Raw genomic sequence first — 19,467 nt, forward strand, 5'->3', positions numbered from 1 at the left:
CATTACGCGTTAAAAAAAGAAACAAAAATGACAAAAATCTTTCCCTTTGTTAGTAAACGCAATAACTTTTGCGCAAACCAATCAAAATACGCTTTTTGCGATTTTTTTTACCAAACATATGTAGCATAAAACAAATTGGCCGAAAATGTAAAAAAATTTTGATTTTTACATTTTTTTTTTTTGGGGAATTTCATATAAAAAAATGTGAAACATATTCTTATTTTTGCAAAGTTGACGCACTTTTTTTGTTTATAGCCCATGATCAAAAAAAAAAAAAAAAAAAAAAAAAAAAAAAAAAAAAAAAATCGCACAGGTGATCAAACACCACCAAAAGAAAGCTCTGTTTGTGGGAAAAAAAGGACGTCAAATTTGTTTAGGTACAGTGTCGCACAACCGCGCAATTGTCCGTTAAAGTCACGCAGTGCCAAATCGCAAAATACCCCCTGGTCAGGAAGGGGGTAAAATCTTCCGGGGCTTAAGTAGTTAAGTGCTGTCTGGTGGGCCAGGCTATCCTAGGCTTTTTGGTTCTCGTGAGCTACGATATGAGAATATGCAAAATTCCTAGCAGGTGGAACTATGACAGGGAAATCTCACTGAGATGTTTCAACTCCTCCAGTTGCATGTGCAAATTAAAGATAAAAAAATGAGTCAAGGGAAGAGTGCTGTCCCTTGTCAGCAGAGAAATCACCACCAAAGATGCTGGAAACCTTGTTATATTTTGTAAAACCTAATATCTTTAGAAAGATCCCAACACTCATCTGTTATGTATAAAAACACAAATCTAAAAAGGAGATCATTTTTTTCTAGGAAAAATATGTGCACAATATATAACTCAAGACAACCCAAATCCAACTTGATTCGTATTAAATATCCGCCAAAAGTAAAGTGGGGTTCAGGCATTATCTTTATTTTTGGTATAGTAATTTTTCATCTTATTTACAAAAAAAAAAAAAAAATAATAATGCCATAGCTGCTAGCACATTTTACTCTGCCCGTCCTGCAGTCATAGACATGAAAGGCATTAGGGTAACTCCAGCCAGCCAGAGATCCTCAGCCTTGGTAGCAATGTGGTTTCCAGTCTACTTAGTATGCAAGAAGAACAGATGAGGAGAGAACGTCCACATCCCTTCATAGGAAGCCACTGCCTGAACATATTCAGAAAAACTTTACTTCTAGTCTTCAAGGTAAAATGTTTCAGGGTGAGACACCAGCAGACTGGGCTTGTATTCCAAAATACCCATATAATAATAATTAAAACAAAATGTATTTACAATAAAAGGAGTCCAGGTACTTTTATAATGAGTGTCCCAGGGAAGTCAGGAGATGGACGGGAGAAGTACACTGCAGTGCTAGTCTCAGAGAAGCAAGCAACTCCTCTTCTTCTTTTTCATCCTCTGTTCCTTTTTCATGCCATTTAATGCAATGAGCGTGGCTTCTCTGAACACATTATCTACATTCTCCTGAAATTTGGCCGAACATTCCAGGTATTCCTCAGCTTGAATGTTTTTGCACGTAGCTTCACCCTATAAAGAAGAAGCATTTTATTAGAGACGTACACTGATGACTGAACAATAAACCATGGATAAACTGGATCAAAAGCAACACGGTTCCCTACTGAAATGACCCCAAATCAGTACACTCACATGGATATCGCACTGTTATGCGACTACCATCTGTATCATTGTTTTGGCCAAATCCTGTGCCCCAAGCCCCCCCTTCTGTGCATTCTTGTTAAAGTAAAAAAATAAAGAAAATCTTATCTAGCACCTGCATTTTACAGCTTTCAATGGTTCCTGCTCTCAGTGCAGCTTCCCTGAACTTCCAATACTCACAGAAAAGAGTTAACAGCAGACAGTGCACTCCAGATTTAGATTGGTTAGCTTGGAGAAAAGGGGTGGGAGGAGCAGAGGGAGCACCTTGTCATTTTAGACTATTGGGCTGTGATTTAATTGATACATACAGAGTAGGGAATGTAGAAAGACCATGCAAGGGTGGCTCCATAGGATTCTGCAAGAGAAAGGAGCCACCCTGAAACAAAAAACCAGGAGCAGCGATCATGGCACCAAAATTAAACTAGAACATAGGCAAGGATTAAAGAATACTGAAGCTATTAACCTAAAAGTGGCATTAAACTCCAAATAAAGAAGTTACTATATTGCAGCTTATCAATCGTTAGATGTAGAGGATGCATCAGATTTCTTTTCCCTCTATTTACACCTGGTGATCTGGCCAATAACACACCTCTCTGTATAAGAGTGCCCAACTCTGGATGAAGGAGCATAGGAACACCTTTGAACTGTAGTGTTGTCAGTCTGGGGGAGGGGAATGTTAGATGTACTAGCAGATTTCAATGCACTAACAAATTTAAGCAAAACTTCAGCTAATACTTTATAAGCAGTTAGAGCAGTTTTTTTTTCTTTTGGGATAAAGGTTTTCCATAAATAAAGAAAAACTGATCACTGTAAGCATCTCTGCTAGTGGTAAAAAGCGTGTCTCATCTAACTACTGCATTCTGCTGGAGAGCTTGTTCTTTTGAAAACAGACTTACTGGCTGGATCACCAGATAAAAATAGAAGAAAGAAAGCCTTTAAAATGAAAATAAATACAGCCACCACATCTAAGAATTGGTAGGCTGCAATAGAATAAATGTTTGCTTTTGGGTTTAATACCGCTTTAAGTGATAAACTACTGAGGGTTTAATATCACTTTGATATGAAAAACATAAATCCCTGGTGTAGCCAGTTCTTTTCCAAAGTCACTTATGGCGCTTTTCCACTGCATGGTACGGCTCGTGTTCGGCGCTTTTCCACTGCATGGTACCGCATGGTACGTGTTAGAACGGTTCAGTACGGTTTGGTACATCGGCGCTTTTCCACTACATGGTACGGCTCGGTAAAACAATACCACTTCGGTTGGGGTTCCAAGCGGGCCGTACCTATACCATATCCCACAATCCTTTGCATGCAGCATTGATGGTTTGTCACTACTAGCCACTGATTGATCAGAGAATCGTTGTGATCCCACCCACTTACTACTTTAGTGGAAAAGCAAACCGAGCCGAGTAGAGCCTATACAGTGCCGAAAGGTGCCGACTCGTACCACGCAGTGGAAAAGCAAAACCGAGCCAAGCAGGGCCAAGTGGAGCCGAGCCGGTACTTGCAGTGGAAAAGTGCCAATAGCTAAGTACATGGAGTTGACCTGTGTGTACGCAATTGATTATAGTACAGCATTAATACACATGTGCAGTATGTGGAAAATCCAGGTCAGGATTGTGGCATTACCGACCAAAAAAGACAAAAACAAACACTCCAAGAAACTCTGTGAAAAGGGTGGCTGGAAAGTACAAGTCAGGGGATGGATGCAAGACATTTTCTAGGTCACTCAATATCCCTTGGAGAACAGAGTATGAAACAGCTATGACTGCAGGGACAGGCCAAATTTCGATTCATGAGTGGCAGACCCCATCTGATCGTTAGATTAACTTCTGTGGAACGAACAAGCTGGAAAGTTTTTTGTTCGGTGGCTGATCCAATTGGCTACACCCACTGATCAATGTATTCTGGCAGCAGGGTCTTGTGTGGATGTAGGAATCAGTTTCTTCGTTTTTTTTTTTTTTAATCCACTGGCTGAACAAAAAAAAAAAAACAAAAAAAAAAACAAAAACATAAAAAACAACCATCTATGGCCAGCTTAACTGTATAAGGGGAGACTGGCAAGAGAGGCCACCAAGTGACCTTTGACAACTCAGCAGGATTTACAAGCCTCAGTGGATAAGATACTATCCATACAACCGTTGCATGGCTTCACCAGTTACAGCTTAATGTGGGGAGTAGCAGAAAAATGTCACAGTTAACTAAAAGTCACATAGCATTGGGTCTACAGTATGGGTACAGGAGGCTCTGAAGTCTACTGGAATAGTGTTCTATGGTCAGAGGGCAGGAGACTTTATAGTCATCTAGAATAACATTCTACGGTCTGGATACAGGAGGCTCAAAAGTCAACTACAATAATGTTCTATGGTCTGAATACAGGAGGCTCTGAAATTAACTAGAATAATGTTCTATGGTCTTTTGCAAGGCTTCGCTAGTCACAGCTTTATGGGGGAGTAGCAGAAAAATGCCACTGTTAACTAAAAGTCACATAGCATTGGGCCTACAGTATGAGTTCAGGAGGAGGCTCTGAAGTCTATGGTCATAGGGCAGGAGGCTTTATAGTCAACTAGAATACGGTTCTATGGTCTATATACAGGATGCTCTAAAGTCAATTAGAATAATGTTCTATAATCTGAATACTGGAGGCTCTGAAATAAACAAGAATAATGTTCTGTGGTCTGAATACAAGAGGCTCTGAAAGCAACTAGAATATGCTTTCTGAATACAGGAACCTCCGATATCAACTAGAATAATGATCTAAGGTCTGAATACAGGAGGCTCTGAAATCAACTGGAAAAATGTCAAAACATGGAGTTTGGTCTGACTACCATAAAGCTCAGTTCTGGTCTCACCAGGCTACAAGAACATAAACCAAAAGTAAAGTGGGGTTCAGGCATTATAATATACATAATCATAAATGCACCAAACCTAATGTGAAGCATGGTGGTGGCTGCATTACTTTTTGGGGATGCTTCTTTGCTGTAAGCTTTGGATGGTTTGTTAAGGTTCAATGAATGCAGTGAAAACCAGGAAATTCTGGCTGAAAACTTGGTGCAGTTTGCAAGAAACCTGAGACTAGAGAAAAGAGTTGTCTTTTAGCAAGGCAATGGCCTGAAGCACTAAACCAAAATGACACAGGACAGCATAAACAACAGTGTTCGTGTCCTGGAACGGCAAAGTCAAAGCCTAGATCCCCATTCAATAAAGGGTTTCTGTCTGTGCTTGAAAACAGCAGCAGTTCACTTGCAATCCCTATGCAACCCTAAAGAGCTGCAGTACTTCTGCAAAGAGTAGCAGGGAAAGATTAGTCTCCAGGTGTGCAAATAAGAAAAACCTGAAGCTATATCGCCAAAGCTGCATCTACTAAACACTGACCTAAAGGGGAGTTTTGTGTTTTTAAATTGTAATTAATATAAATCACTTTTGCAGAGATCTGTTCTCACTTTGATATGAACGGGCCTATTTCTGATGATCTGTTTAAAAAAACAAAACAAAACTATTCACCGTGATGTTCAGACAACAAAACATGAAAACTGAGGGGGCAAATACATCGGGGATAAAATGTGGATTGCGGTAGTCAGTCAAAAAAAATACAATGAACCAATGTGTGGTACAGCCTCAACTTTCTGTAAATGAGGATCATCATGGGCACCATGCTAAAGAAAACAATATGCTGGAATACATTAACGTGTATGTAAAGCCACTTTTTTGGATAGTATGTGAACCTCTTTTTTTTTTGCGGTCTGTGACACTGCTGGTGAAATTCACCTTCACTATTAGTTCTGAGAACCATGATCTCTGTTAAAGAAAAAAAAGACTCCAGCCTGGACCAATCATACAGGACATCCCGAGTCACTGACGTATACGTGGGGGCGGTGCGTGCGTCAATCACTTACCGTCCCGGCCTCACGTCACCTTCTTGCCCGCCGTCAGACGGTCAGAGAGGAGGAGCAGCGGGCCGGCGCGCACGGTGATTGAGGAGGAAGAAGAGAAGAGGACGTCTCGTCTCCACTCTTCAGACTAGAGTCCCGACTGGCCGACTCCCGACGCAGCAGAGAGCAGCAGCACGCCAGGCAGCAGTGACAGTCACTCAGGTAAGTGAGATTAACTGCTGCCAGTGCCTCAGTAAGACTCAGTGCCTCTCTCTCCTGTCTGTGTGCGGGTCCGGGACCGCGGACTCGTGTGTGTCCGTCCGGCGGTGGGGGAACTTTTTGCAGAGTGCAGACTCAGACAGTCAGAGAGAGTCTGTCTGAGTCTGACCAGGCCAGCCCAGGACACCTCTTCCTCCGAGTCCTCCAAGCCAGCAGCAGCCAGCCAGTCTCTGAGTTCTGGAGATATTCATGCCAGCCAGTGCGTTGGGAACCATGATCTTATATGAGGCCGCTGTGTGCCATAACCATTTACTATTAATAAATATATAGTGCCAGGCCAGCAGCCTGCTTAGCAGTGAGAGTGTACACATTATAAGACAGTGCAGGCCAGGCCAATGACATTGTACATCAGGTAAAGTACTGCTATGCTAACTTTTTACTGCGTTTTTTTGCTGCAAATTTTTCTTTTTGCGCCCCCCCCCCAAAATTTTGAGCACCAGCCGCCACTGGACATTCCCTTGCTTTGGAGAGATATCCTCTTATCTGCTGGGTCTCTGGGACTGGAAGTGAAGGGAAATCTGCATGATGGGACCAAGACAGGAAAAAAAAAAAAATAATTCTGATGAGCCTTAAACATACCCTACTCCATCCAAAACTAAAAAAAAAAAAAAAAAAAGTTTTGGCTTAACCTATACTTGAACTGGCATATCTAAAAATTTTGATTTAGTATATAGGTCAGGTCTAATTAAGATTACAGATAGTATAATAATAGGGGTTTGACCTTGCTGTAGCAGGGGGATTCTTTATTCTCTAGTTAAAAGAAAGTTGTTGCATCCTCTGGGTTTTTGCTGGCTGTATATTATGAAGAGTTTTGTTCCCAAAGAACAGCCCTAGAGGCTCTTGCCCAAGCGAAGTATTAAGAAGGTTACTGTCAAAGGCAAAGCCATGCTATGACTGTCATCTAGGTCACTGCTTACTCAACTATCATCTATCTTCCGAGACTTTAAATTGCTTCACACTTTCCTAGCACTTCTGCTTCTCTTAATGTATACTTCCTTTCCATGTAACTTTTCAATTATTATCTTTACGTTTTACAAGACAATTATACAAGTAAAACCACTTTGTAATTAATAGTTCCCTTGAATGATCCATCTCTAAGTGTTACCTGTGAGACAAGCACTCCAAACGTCTACAAGAGACCCGTATAAATGGCTAATGTACAGCCTGCAAGGTACGATGTATGTTAGACAATGCAGAAATTATCTTTTTAACAGCCACAAGTATGCATACAAATCAAAACGCACAAGCAGGAGACAAGTCTTTAATTCTGTTTAACTTGCAAATAAACCAGCAGTGAATCATTTATCTAGCAATCCCGTAAAGCAAAAAAAAACAAAAAAACACAATAAAACATTTCTTCCTTTGTTTAGAAGAATGCTTTTATTTGCTTACAACTCCCATAATCTGTGAGTGCTTTATAAGAGTCAGGATTAAAGGTATTAAAATAGAATGCAATGCAAAATACCAAAAGAACCCGTGCAATGCCTAAAACAAAAAGTTACAAAGACATGTAAACCCCAACAAATAACTTTTATCTGCCCCCTTTCAATCTGTTGCCTGTTAAGCCCCATACACACGCATCGAAAATCGGCAGGGAATTTTCGTCCAACAACCGATCTGCCGATTTTCGGCTTGTTAGTATGATGCTTCCGACAACCAACTCCGACTTTTTGGCCGAAAAAAATCTGGTGTGCAGACTATAAAATTTTTGTTGGCCGTCAACACAACGGCCGATTTTCCGTCAGTCAGTACAGATTTCGGCAGGGAAAAATCTGATGAGCAAGTCTGGGCATGCTCAGAGAAGAAAGAACACAAAGAAAGCAAACCATCACATGACATCACTTCTGAAGTAGAATTTTGTTGGGCGAGAAAATTTGTGTGCAATCTAGGCACATTCCAACCAACAAAACACCACTCTGGACAAAAGACGGAGGATCGGTCGGCTGATAATCGTTGCGTGTGTACGGGGCTTAACTACCAGAAATCCAGTTATCTCCTAACTCCCTGTAGAAAGATGGAAATGCAGCACTAAATTTCCAAGCAGCCCTGATCCTTGGACTACAAGACAATTCTCCCCTATGTAATGGAAGAGAGGGATTGATGACAACCTCCCTTCTCCATTGATCCAGCACAGCGAATAAGCATAGCCATCCTAAAACAAGAAGTGTTACTGGCAGAATCACCTGGTAAAAGTAAAGGGGGGAAAAAAAAGCCTGCAAAAAGAAAAACTAGTGCAGCCATCACACCTAAGAAATGGTAAACTGCAACATATTACATGGTTGTCCTTGGGATTAGATTTACTATAAACTGGTTATGCACTGCCTACAAAATGACAGTCCACACTAACTGTCTATGGGGTACTCAAACAATCTAATAGGAATGAAATGGGTTATTTAGGTAGACCCTTGGACTACATACTGGCTGGAATAAAATGCAGTGGAAAATGTTCAGAGACTGTACAATCGGAATGTAATCTGTAATGTATGGGCACCTTCAGTATTCCATTTAAAGAAAATGAGCATGGCACACCTAGGGACATTTTGTGAAATATATAATACACCTGTATTATGGTTGGAAGGCTTGGTTGTCTGGGAAAGGTCGAGTCCTTTTAGACCCCGTTCACACTGGGGCGACCTGGTCGCTTGACAGGTCGCCTGCCATAGAGAAGCTATGGACCCGTTCTAATAGGAGCGACACAAATCGTTCCGACTTAGAAAAAGGGTCCGGAGCTTCTTTGGGGCGACCTGGAGCGACCTGAATTGACTTCAATGTTATGAAGTCCGTGCCGGCCGCTCCGAGGTCGCGGTGCGAGCTGCGCACCGCGACCTGTGAGGTCGCCCCGGCAAGTCGGATCGCCCCAGTGTGAGCGGGGTCTTAAACGCTCCAACCTTTTTGTTGCTTTAAAGCTAGCGACTGGCAGCACTTAAGTTCAGTTACTTCCATCAATTATTTAAGTAATACAGAGACCTTAAATTTGAACTTGAGGGTAAAAGTAAAATTTACAGTTAAAATATACATTTGTGATATCCCCTCATAGGTATTCTGTTGAGCTAGGAGATCTTTCCTCTCCCCTAAGCATCTTTAAAGTGATTGAAAATTAAAAAAATAACAAACCTGTCTCTACTTACCTTCTCTGGTCATTATTTTCACAGAATGCAAGGCCTTCCGTAAATGGGAGGTGGTACAGATAAAGTCACAATCTCCTCTCCTCCAATCACAGAATGCATTCCATTCGCTGAAAAGTTGGAAGGCTTTTTTCTCAATGGAGGACGTGCTGAACATGCGACCCACTGTGATCAACATATAGTAGTAGAAACTAAGTCTCAGCGCCCGATATTGGTGGAGCGGTAATCGTTGCATCCAGTGATGGAGAACACTTCATTACAGCACGGTAACCTATTCTTACAGTGCAAATGTATGAATATCATTTTTGGCCATACTTCAGCTTTAACATTTTAGATCTTTTGTTAAAAATATATTACACAGCGTCATATTGAGCAAACATGCAGTGCACATGCAGGGCAAAACAGGTACACTTTACCCAGCAGCACACATTTACCTTTTCTTTGCACCCCAGACACTGTTTAGCAACTGGAACTCCTGTGCTGGGAGTCTTTTCAGTTGAAGCCTACACAGGGGATGAGGATATCTCCCCACCCCCATGTGACAGCGTTGGGCAAACATTATATAACATGCTGCTCTCTATGCGAAGTACCAGGCATCTTCTTTGTCCCAGGAACTCAATGGAGCAGCAAGGAAATAAAGGAGAGGTGAGCATGTACTGCATACAGAGCGGGAGAGACCGTAGAGAAAATCTGTTGCTTTTCACTGTATTGTCAATGCACAGGTTTGCTTTAACCCTTCTGCTGCCAACACCATACCTATTGTGAAAACATCATAGTATAATGCACGTGACTGGATCTCTTTAAAGTGGAAGTAAACCCTCCTATCGTTTTCAAGCAAGGAAGCTGCCATCTTGGCCTTTGTTTGATCTTCAACTGCCATGATGCTGCATATGTGATCAGCTATGATACCAGCCATTGGATGTTTTGACAGTTTGGTTGAGAGCACTACCAATGGGAGTGTTACATTTCTGGCACATTTCAAACTGTTAAATTAATGAGTTTACTTCCGCTTTAAAGGAGATACCAAGGGTATGGTAGCATTAAAACCCAAAATCTATTTTTCAGTGTGCTTGGTATCAAGCCTCATTTTGTTCATTTTTCTTAAGCAAATCATTTTTATGCGAATCTTTTGCAAAGTTTCTTACTAAGAGATCCTCCCATAAACATCACTTTGATTTTTCCAGCTGACATTACTAAGCCACTTCCCCACAATTAGCAGCTGCATTGCTAGCCTGACATGTACAATTCTTCAGGTCTATCGGTTGTAGGCAGCTCGACTGCCAAGTAAAGGGGCTCAAATCTATGACATTTTGGTAAAAAACGCAACGCAAAGGTGAAGACATAAAATGGTAGTTTCAAATGATTACAAAGGGAGTTTGAAATGTATATGGTCTCAATCAATCCCAGCAAGAAAATCTGACTGAATTTCATTTTTTTTTAGTTTTTGATTCACTCTTATATTAACCACTTGCCGACCGGCCACGTTGACCGTACTGCGGCAAAGTGGCCCGTTCCCGTCCAGCGACGTAGACCTACGTCGCTGGACTCCTCCCCTTGTGGGCGGCGCTCGCACGCCGCCGGAGGCTCGCTCCCGCTGTATTCAGTCACAGCGGGAGTCGGGCCAGGGGAGGAGCAGCGGCGATCGCCGCTGCTCTTCCCCGATCGTCGGGGAATCGAGTTTGGAGGTCCGCCCGCTTGTGTAAACAAAGCGGGCGGATCTCCTAAGTGACAGACCGTGACAGATTGCAGGGTTCAGCATAGCTGAACATGCGATCTGTCCCTGTGTCACTCAGTCACCTCCCCCCACACACGTTAGTAAGCACCAGGCATACATTAACCCCTCCCTCTCCAATAAAATTAACCCCTTCCCTGCCAGTGTCATTTTTACAGTAACAGTGCATATTTATAGCACTGATTACTGTAGTAATGTCACTGGTACCCCCAAAAGTGTCAAGGGTTCGATCTGTCCGCCGCAATGTCGCAGTACCGCAAAAAAAAAAAAAAAAAAAAAAAAAAAAAAAAAAAAAATCGCAGATCGCCGCCATTACTCAAAAAAAAAAACCCACCAAAAATGACAGAAATCTTTCCCTTAGTTAGTAAACGCAATAACTTTTGTGCAAACCAATCAAAATATGCTTATTGTGATTTTTTTTTTTACCAAACATAGGTAGCAGAAAACAAATTGGCCAAAAATGTAAAAAAAATTTGATTTTTACATTTTTTGGGGGGGGGGGGGGATTTCAATAAAAAAAATTTGAAAAATAGTTATTTTTTCAAAATTTACGCTATTTTTTTGTTTATAGCGCAAAAAGTAAAAATTGCACAGGTGATCAAATACCACCAAAAGAAAGCTCTGTTTGTGGGAAAAAAGGACATAAATTTTGTTTAGGTACAGCGTCGCACGACCGCGCAATTGTCAGTTAAAGTCGAACAGTGCCGAATCGCAAAAAGTGGCCCAGACGTAAGACAGCAAAACCCTCCGGTGGTAAAGTGGTTAAACTGTATTCTGATACATATACTTCATTCTGGTGGTTGATCATACTCATGGAGCTTAAGTATTACATACGGTAGTTAAAAGCACAAAGAGGAAAAGAATGCCCATGCAGAGCAGAATTTAAAAAAAAATATATGTTTTTTTTGGTACAAGCAATGAAAATTCTACGTTGCTACGTTACCTGGAAGTATGTGATTGGTTCTTGCTGAGAGGTTTTCAATTTGCGCAGCCGTTCTTTATCCATACGCAGATCTGTTTTACAACCAATCAACACTATAGGCACCCCTCTGCAAAAGTGATGCACTTCAGGATACCACTGAAAAAGAGCACAATATAAAAAGCAGTTATTCAGTAAACCCGGGCACCAGCTTATAGTGGACACACAAACGGTGGAAAATGTCACACTGGCCAAACATTTCCACCTCAGATAAATTTAAGAATAGCCAAACCAGTTGCTAGTAATTTTGCTGGACCCAAATGTGCCCCAATAATCAAGTTTACTTCAAATGAAGGTTCTCTGTGGAGGGATGCAGACACAAATAGTGGGCAGTAGGCAGAGGAGGAGAAACAGACAGCTTCTAACCCAGATGTGTTATCTGCATTAAGTAAAAAAAAAAAAAAAAGAGAATATGGTTTTAAAGAACCATTAGTATCCAATTGAATAGGGACCGAAAAGATGTGCTGGATTACGGTTGCAACATCAATCCATAGGCATGTAACATTAACCTTTATTAATGCATTGTGCTGTGGTATGTCTGGCCGGACCAGGTCAAAGTTTTACTTTCATTGTGACATATGGTACATTGCATACCTGACAACTGTATCAGCAGTCACACCCTGTTTTCTCCCTGACATTATCAGATTTACATTGATAACTGCTAAGAAATCTCTTTCCAGACTGCTATATAGAAAAGATAAAAATTGCTAATTATAGCAAAGAACCTTTATAAATAACAGAATCCTGTACAATGGTGACAGTACAACCTGGGCAATGAGTTTCTGCCGTGATTTAACAAGGATCTTTTATATAGCAAGACCACAATGAGCACAAATTCCTTGCTTGCTGATTGTAATAAACAGAATATAGCACAAAATATTTGTGTAAACTCTAAACTATAGCTGAAAATAGCATACACATCCTCTATTATCCACGCTGTTTATAAGTAAACACCCAGGTTGTCTCTCATTGCTCTATCTACAATCTTCTCTATTCATAAGGAACCTGTCAGGCTAGAAATATGGGAGCTGCCATCTCTAAAATCTTCCCTATTCACATAAACACTGGACAGCTAGGAGTAGTAACGGCCATCTTCCCTTTTCAGAATGAACCTGCTTGAATAGAAGTATGGGTAATGCCATCTCTGCAATTGTCCCTATTCAGAGGAACCTTGTACGGAAAGAACTATGGTAATTGCCATGATTACCATCTTCCCTATTCAGAAGAACCCTGTACAGATAGGACTATGGTAATGACCATCTTTACCATCTTCTCTATTCAGAAGAACCCTGTACAGATAGGACTATGGTAATGACCATCTTTACCATCTTACCTATCAGAAGAACCCTCTACAGATAGGACTATGGTAATGACCATCTTTACCATCTTCCCTATTCAGAAGAACCCTGTACAGATAGGACTATGGTAATGACCATCTTTACCCATCTTCTCTATTCAGAAGAACCCTGTACAGTAAGGACTATGGTAATGACCATCTTTACCATCTTCCCGGATTGGATAGAAATGTGGGAATGAACATTGCTAATGCTTAGTGGTTGTCATTCTTATCCCTCCCACACTTGTAAGCGAGTAAGTGAATGACCTGAAAGTAGTAGGTGCATGCATATCAGCTGTCCTGAAACTTGACGTGCCAAGTTCGTTCCATGTCAGTGATTCATCAAAAAGTAAAGGAATGTCAACAGTCCAGGAGAGAACACACCTTCAAATGTACATCAACAACAGCTTCCCTTAATTCTATCCTAAACAGATTCCTTTTACAGCAGAACTACAGGAAAACAAATATATAATTGAAATGTGAAATATTTTACCTGTTCAAGGATTTCTAATTGGGTTCATACAGCATAGCCAGGCAGGTGGCACCACTATGCCCTGTTCCAGCTTTTTGTTTTCCTTGTCTCCCCTTTGTCTCCAGATAATCAGCATCATCATGTTGCTGATCCCTTGTCCAATGAGCATGAAGGGGACACAGGAAGCTGTAAAGCTGAACCAAGAAACAGCATAGTTATCTTCCTGGCTATTAGGCCGGCCATAGATGGATGGAAACGTGGCCAGTTCAACAGGAACCAGATGAATTTCAAATTCGTCTATGGGCATGCTGGTTGTACTGAAGTTAATCCATCAATCAACTTCAGTTAAACCAGCCTGCCAGGTTTTTCTGGTGTGATCACATCCGGCGGCTATAGCTGCCTGCAGTGATCACTGTATTGTGATGCCTGGGAAACCTCCCACTGTCTGAATAAAATAGTGCAGCGGAAGGATTCCCCCCATCAACACTGACGGTGTTGATAGGGGAATCAAACAATATTCTTTCCTTCAACCTGTGAAAGAAAATTGTAAAAATGTACAGCTTGATTAAATGTAAAAAACAAAGACTGGTTGAACAGAATTTATAATCTATTTGGCAGGTAAACCGGTCTGCATGCATACCTGAAATGCATGTTTTGCTGGAGTTTAGCTTTAAGTCTTCTCTGCGAGAAATACCACACCTATACCTTGTTAATCAGAATATGAACAGCCGCACTTACTCCTCCACAAAGCAATTCACTGAACAATACACTATTTGAAGCCTCAGCACAAAACGCTTGCTAGGTTACAAAACATGAATAATATTTCAATGCAACCCAAACAGCATAAATGTATTAGACTGCATAAAGTTACAGATCTTCACATTGCCTGGCCAGCAACTCAAAATGTCACAGGCAACTGATAACACTTTCCTTGTTAAAGGTCCTCTGAATTTCCCAACGCTCTTACTTCCTTTCTGAAATCTTTTTAGCTTTACAAAATGTTTCTACTTTCATAACCCTTTGTCTTACTTCTTTCATACACTTTATTATTCCCTTAGACCCCTGGTGCCCAACCTGCAGCCATTTGGTACTTTTTGTGTGGCCCTCGGATCCCTTGCAGACACTAATCTGCGTTTCTCTATTGCCCTGTTATGGTAGCGATTTTTAGCAGTCTCATGGAGCATGTCCCCAGACTCAAATAACTCCTGCAGTATAAACACATTTTCGGACCATCTCTTGTATTGTGACTGCATTCTCGGACCTTCTCTCGTATAGCCACAGTCGGTGACCATCTCTTGTATCATTCCCATAGTCTTTGACTATATCCTTCTGTGTGTCTGCAGTCTCGGACCTTCTCTCGTATAGCCACAGTCGGTGACCATCTCTTGTATCATTCCCATAGTCTTTGACAATATCCTGTGTGACTGCAGTCTCGGACCTTCTCTCGTATAGCCACAGTCGGTGACCATCTCTTGTATCATTCCCATAGTCTTTGACAATATCCTGTGTGACTGCAGTCTCTGACCTGCTCTCGTATAGCCACAGTCGGTGACCATCTCTTGTATCATTCCCATAGTCTTTGACTATATCCTTCTGTGTGACTGCAGTCTTGGACCTTCTCTCGTATAGCCACAGTCGGTGACCATCTCTTGTATCATTCCCATAGTCTTTGACTATATCCTTCTGTGTGACTGCAGTCTTGGACCTTCTCTCGTATAGCCACAGTCGGTGACCATCTCTTGTATCATTCCCATAGTCTTTGACTATATCCTGTGTGACTGCAGTCTTGGACCTTCTCTCGTATAGCCACAGTCGGTGACCATCTCTTGTATCATTCCCATAGTCTTTGACTATATCCTTCTGTGTGACTGCAGTCTTGGACCTTCTCTCGTATAGCCACAGTCGGTGACCATCTCTTGTATCATTCCCATAGTCTTTGACTATATCCTTCTGTGTGACTGCAGTCTTGGACCTTCTCTCGTATAGCCACAGTCGGTGACCATCTCTTGTATCATTCCCATAGTCTTTGACTATATCCTTCTGTGTGACTGCAGTCTTGGACCTTCTCTCGTATAGCCACAGTCGGTGACCATCTCTTGTATCATTCCCATAGTCTTTGACTATATCCTGTGTGACTGCAGTCTTGGACCTTCTCTCGTATAGCCACAGTCGGTGACCATCTCTTGTATCATTCCCATAGTCTTTGACTATATCCTTCTGTGTGACTGCAGTCTTGGACCTTCTCTCGTATAGCCACAGTCGGTGACCATCTCTTGTATCATTCCCATAGTCTTTGACTATATCCTTCTGTGTGACTGCAGTCTTGGACCTTCTCTCGTATAGCCACAGTCGGTGACCATCTCTTGTATCATTCCCATAGTCTTTGACTATATCCTTCTGTGTGTCTGCAGTCTCGGACCTTCTCTCGTATAGCCACAGTCGGTGACCATCTTATGTATCATTCCCATAGTCTTTGAGTATACATCTTCTGTGTGTCTGCAGTCTCTGACACTGAATATTCACAGAATTTTATGTGCAGCCCTCTGGTGTTGTCAAGGGCTGCACTTGAGGCCTCTCATTTCAAGAAAGTAGACCACCACCGCCTTAGATGGTGAGGGCTTCATGTCACGGATGTTCTGCTTATCTTTTTAGGATCGTTTGCAAGTGCATTATGGATTTTAATTCATGTATTTATTCCCAACGGTATGCACTTCAATTTTGTTTATCTTGAATTTATACATGTACTTGCTTGACTGTTTGGCCCCCTCACCAGAGACACGGAGGCTTTACACTTGGTTTATCAGAGTTTACCCCCTACAGCTGGTGTTAAGTGGACTGCTGAGGAGATATTTTTCTTATGCCTTCTCTTGATGTTACTAAAGCCTGTTTGACTCACTGGTAAAACAGGGATCTCCGAATGAGGTGAGCGCATTGGAGTGCTTATTGGTGAAGGGATTGTCACCTATATTGGATCGTGTTTCTGGCACCCTTTGGACCTCAGCTATTACTGAAAGACCTTCAATAAGAGACTTTTGGGCTGTATTAAGATTGATTTTTAATTTTTTTTTGCGCTGTACTATTCTGATATGTTTGCAATTGTCTAGGCTTTAGTAATGTACCCGGGTCAGTGTTCAGCTTGCAATTTTTCACTCAATAGGTTTATTGTTTGCGCCAATTGTTTTTTTCCTTTTTTTAGGTGAGGGGACCATACCTGAAAACTGAAGCTGATCCCACCCAAAATTAATAGTCAACTAGTTGTACCCTGCTAGTCTGACATGCAGAAGTGAAGAGGAGGCAGAGACCCTGAACTGTGCTGGAAAGTACGATAAACCGTTCGATCGATTAGACTAGTCTTACCTTAATTAAAACATTGTCAAAGCTGGTAGGGTTTGTAACATCATAACAAATTAAAACCAAGTTAACATCCTGATAAGAGAGGGGACGCAGCCGGTCATAATCTTCCTGTCCTAAAATAAAAATTAAGATGGGTCAACATAACATTCCATTGTACACACAGTTCTGACAAATAATTATACTAGGAGTGGATGATGTATACAAAACAAGTCTAGCATTAAGTGCTCATTCAGACAGGCAATAATACCCATCCTCAGATCTGAGTTGCTGTTTGCTGCATGTGAATCCACCTTGAAGCTGCATGCAGGCAGCCTATAGAAGTGGATGCACAGTGTCTGCATTTGGATCCGTGCAGCGTGCACCCACTGGATCCTGCCCACATGTCGTGCAGCTGCTGCCTGTGCATCTATGGGCCGCCTAAACAAAGTTCTTAGGTAGATTCACACACAGCAGACAGTGGCTCACATTGGGGGACAGGTCTGAACGGGACCTAAAAATAAAACAGCTCACGCCTGTGCATGTGACCAAGATTTGCAAAACATTAATCAGAAACTGTGGTTTTAAAGCAAAACCAGCAGCTCATCATTCTGGGCCTATAAGTTACAAGTGTGCAGAAGGTCCATCCAGAATTTGTAGTATTAATATGTGGTCACACCCCTTTAGCACCTGATAGTTTATATACATGTACAAGCTAATGGGATCTGAGCACAGGTATATATTCTCTCTGTTGTAACGCAGGTCAGTGACCAGACCTGAACCTAGTCGCTCTCCCCCACCTTGTGTCTCTATGCCCCATTTTGGCATGGTGTCCACCTTAGCATTTGCAGTGGCAAGGCAGTGAAGGACTGGCTATAGGAGGGACTTCTTTGACACAGTTGGCTGGCCTAAACATATATTGCAATAAATGTGAACTAAAGATCCTGTTTTTTAATTGCATAGTTTGCTGGAAAGGGTGTAGCAGTGTGCAGAGGGTCCATCCAGAATTTGTAGTGTTATTGTGGTCACACCCCTTTAGCACCTGATAGTTTTAGATGTACAAGCTTTTGGGATTTGAGCACAGGTATATCTTTTTCCCCAGAGGTTAACTAGAGCAGGAAGCCCATTATACAATCAAAATGGAGACATGTACTCTACTCACAATACTGTTATTTCAGTGCTAGCCTAACCTATGGAAATGGTGACTACACACTTTAGCGGAGAATAATGTACCCTCCGACCGACCAGGGTACTTTAATACAGAAGATGTGTTACTAGCTGGATCACCAGGAGAAAACAGGGAAAATCCTTAAAAAAGAAAAAAACTAATGCAGCCACAACATCCAATGATTGGTAAGCTGCAAATACCGTATTACATTTTTGTTTTTTGGTTAATAAAGCTTTAACCCCTTAGAGCTTGTGCCTGGAGGTCAGGAGGTGGGCGGGGCTTATGGCCATGTGACCACCGTGATTGGCTGTCCCATGACTGGAAAGCTCCCGATCACAAGCAGCGAACAGGAGCTTTCCGCTAGCGGCTGGTAACTGTACCGGGAGTGCGCAGGGCGCACGCTCTCAGGACAGCTCTATTGGCGCAATTGAAAGCAAATATGCAGCCACTTGGGGCCAAGACCCAGCCAATGAGAGGCCGCATATTTGCGTGCGCTTGGCTCAAAGAGGTTAAGGTAAAAAAATATTCAGGTATTTTTTCTACTCTTGCCCCTAAACCTGCCTCCTCTCATAATCTTACTCTATGCCCACTACAGCTCTTTCCTTCTCTCTTCCTATTCAAAGAAGACTCTGGCAACAGCTGGAGCCATTGGCTCTTGCTGCCGTCAGTCAAATCATGTGAGAAAGGAACAGAGGGCATGGCCGAGCCATGCTGTGTAGGTCTATGGATGCACAATGCCCAAAAAAAGGTATTGCCAAAACTTGCAATTATGCAAGCTATGCTATGCTATTACTTGGCAGCTTGATATGGGGGGAGATGATGTGGACGGCACCAGTGGGTGACTGCTAAAGTAGTGGTATTCTGTTGCACAAAGCAGGTAAATACAAATCTCCTTTTTATTTTAATGTAAAAATTAAACGTTAGTATCCCTTCAAAGTGGTTGTAAACCTCAGACATGAAATATAAACAAAACATATCCCTCTATAGTTTGTGCTGGTCTCAATTCACTCTCATCATACTCTGCTATAAGTCACTTCCGAATAATTTTCCTGACACCAAGAGAAAACTAGTGACAGGGGAGGGCACAGTCTGTGATTGACAGCCTCAGCTCTGTTCCTGTGTGCAGGGGGATGTGTCCCTTCCCTCCAATCAGCTCTCAGAGCTCTCCTCATTAACTTCAGCTTCCCGCCCCCTTCTTGCTTTTCAGAGCTGAGAGATCCTGTGTAAATTCGGCGTTTTAAATGGATGTAGGGGACAATTTATATAGGAGGTCTACTTTCATCTGTGTATCACATGAGGCCAGTCAGTTCACTGGGTATATGTGAGGTATACAAACACTTTAAGTCAATAGTAATATTGGAATGTATTTAAAAACTTCCAACTAACATTGTTAGGGCAGTGTGTCTCAACCTTTTTTCAATCAAGGCACCCTTTAAAAATTATTGACAGTCTCATGGCGCCCCATTCTAAAATGTAAAAAACAGTTCTAATAGTTTTACATAAGGCAGCAACATGGATACAT

General features: G+C 41.8%; 1 protein-coding gene across 1 annotated transcript in view; it reads right to left on the reverse strand.

Annotated features, from left to right (window-relative positions):
* Window positions 1–1,231: 1,231 nt before the first annotated feature.
* RHOF (ras homolog family member F, filopodia associated) overlaps window positions 1,232–19,467 on the reverse strand; it is an 82,924-nt gene continuing 64,688 nt past the window's right edge. Inside the window, exons 3-5 of the mRNA XM_082251563.1 lie at window positions 16,805–16,914; window positions 11,604–11,738; window positions 1,232–1,523 (exon numbers count right to left, since the gene is read on the reverse strand). Coding sequence (XP_082107689.1) covers window positions 1,356–1,523; window positions 11,604–11,738; window positions 16,805–16,914 — 413 coding nt within the window. The 3' untranslated portion in view covers window positions 1,232–1,355. The remainder of the gene's footprint in view (window positions 1,524–11,603; window positions 11,739–16,804; window positions 16,915–19,467) is intronic.

Source organism: Pelophylax lessonae (assembly GCF_965119305.1).
Source record: "Pelophylax lessonae genome assembly, chromosome: 1".
In the NCBI taxonomy this organism is placed as follows: domain Eukaryota; kingdom Metazoa; phylum Chordata; class Amphibia; order Anura; family Ranidae; genus Pelophylax; species Pelophylax lessonae.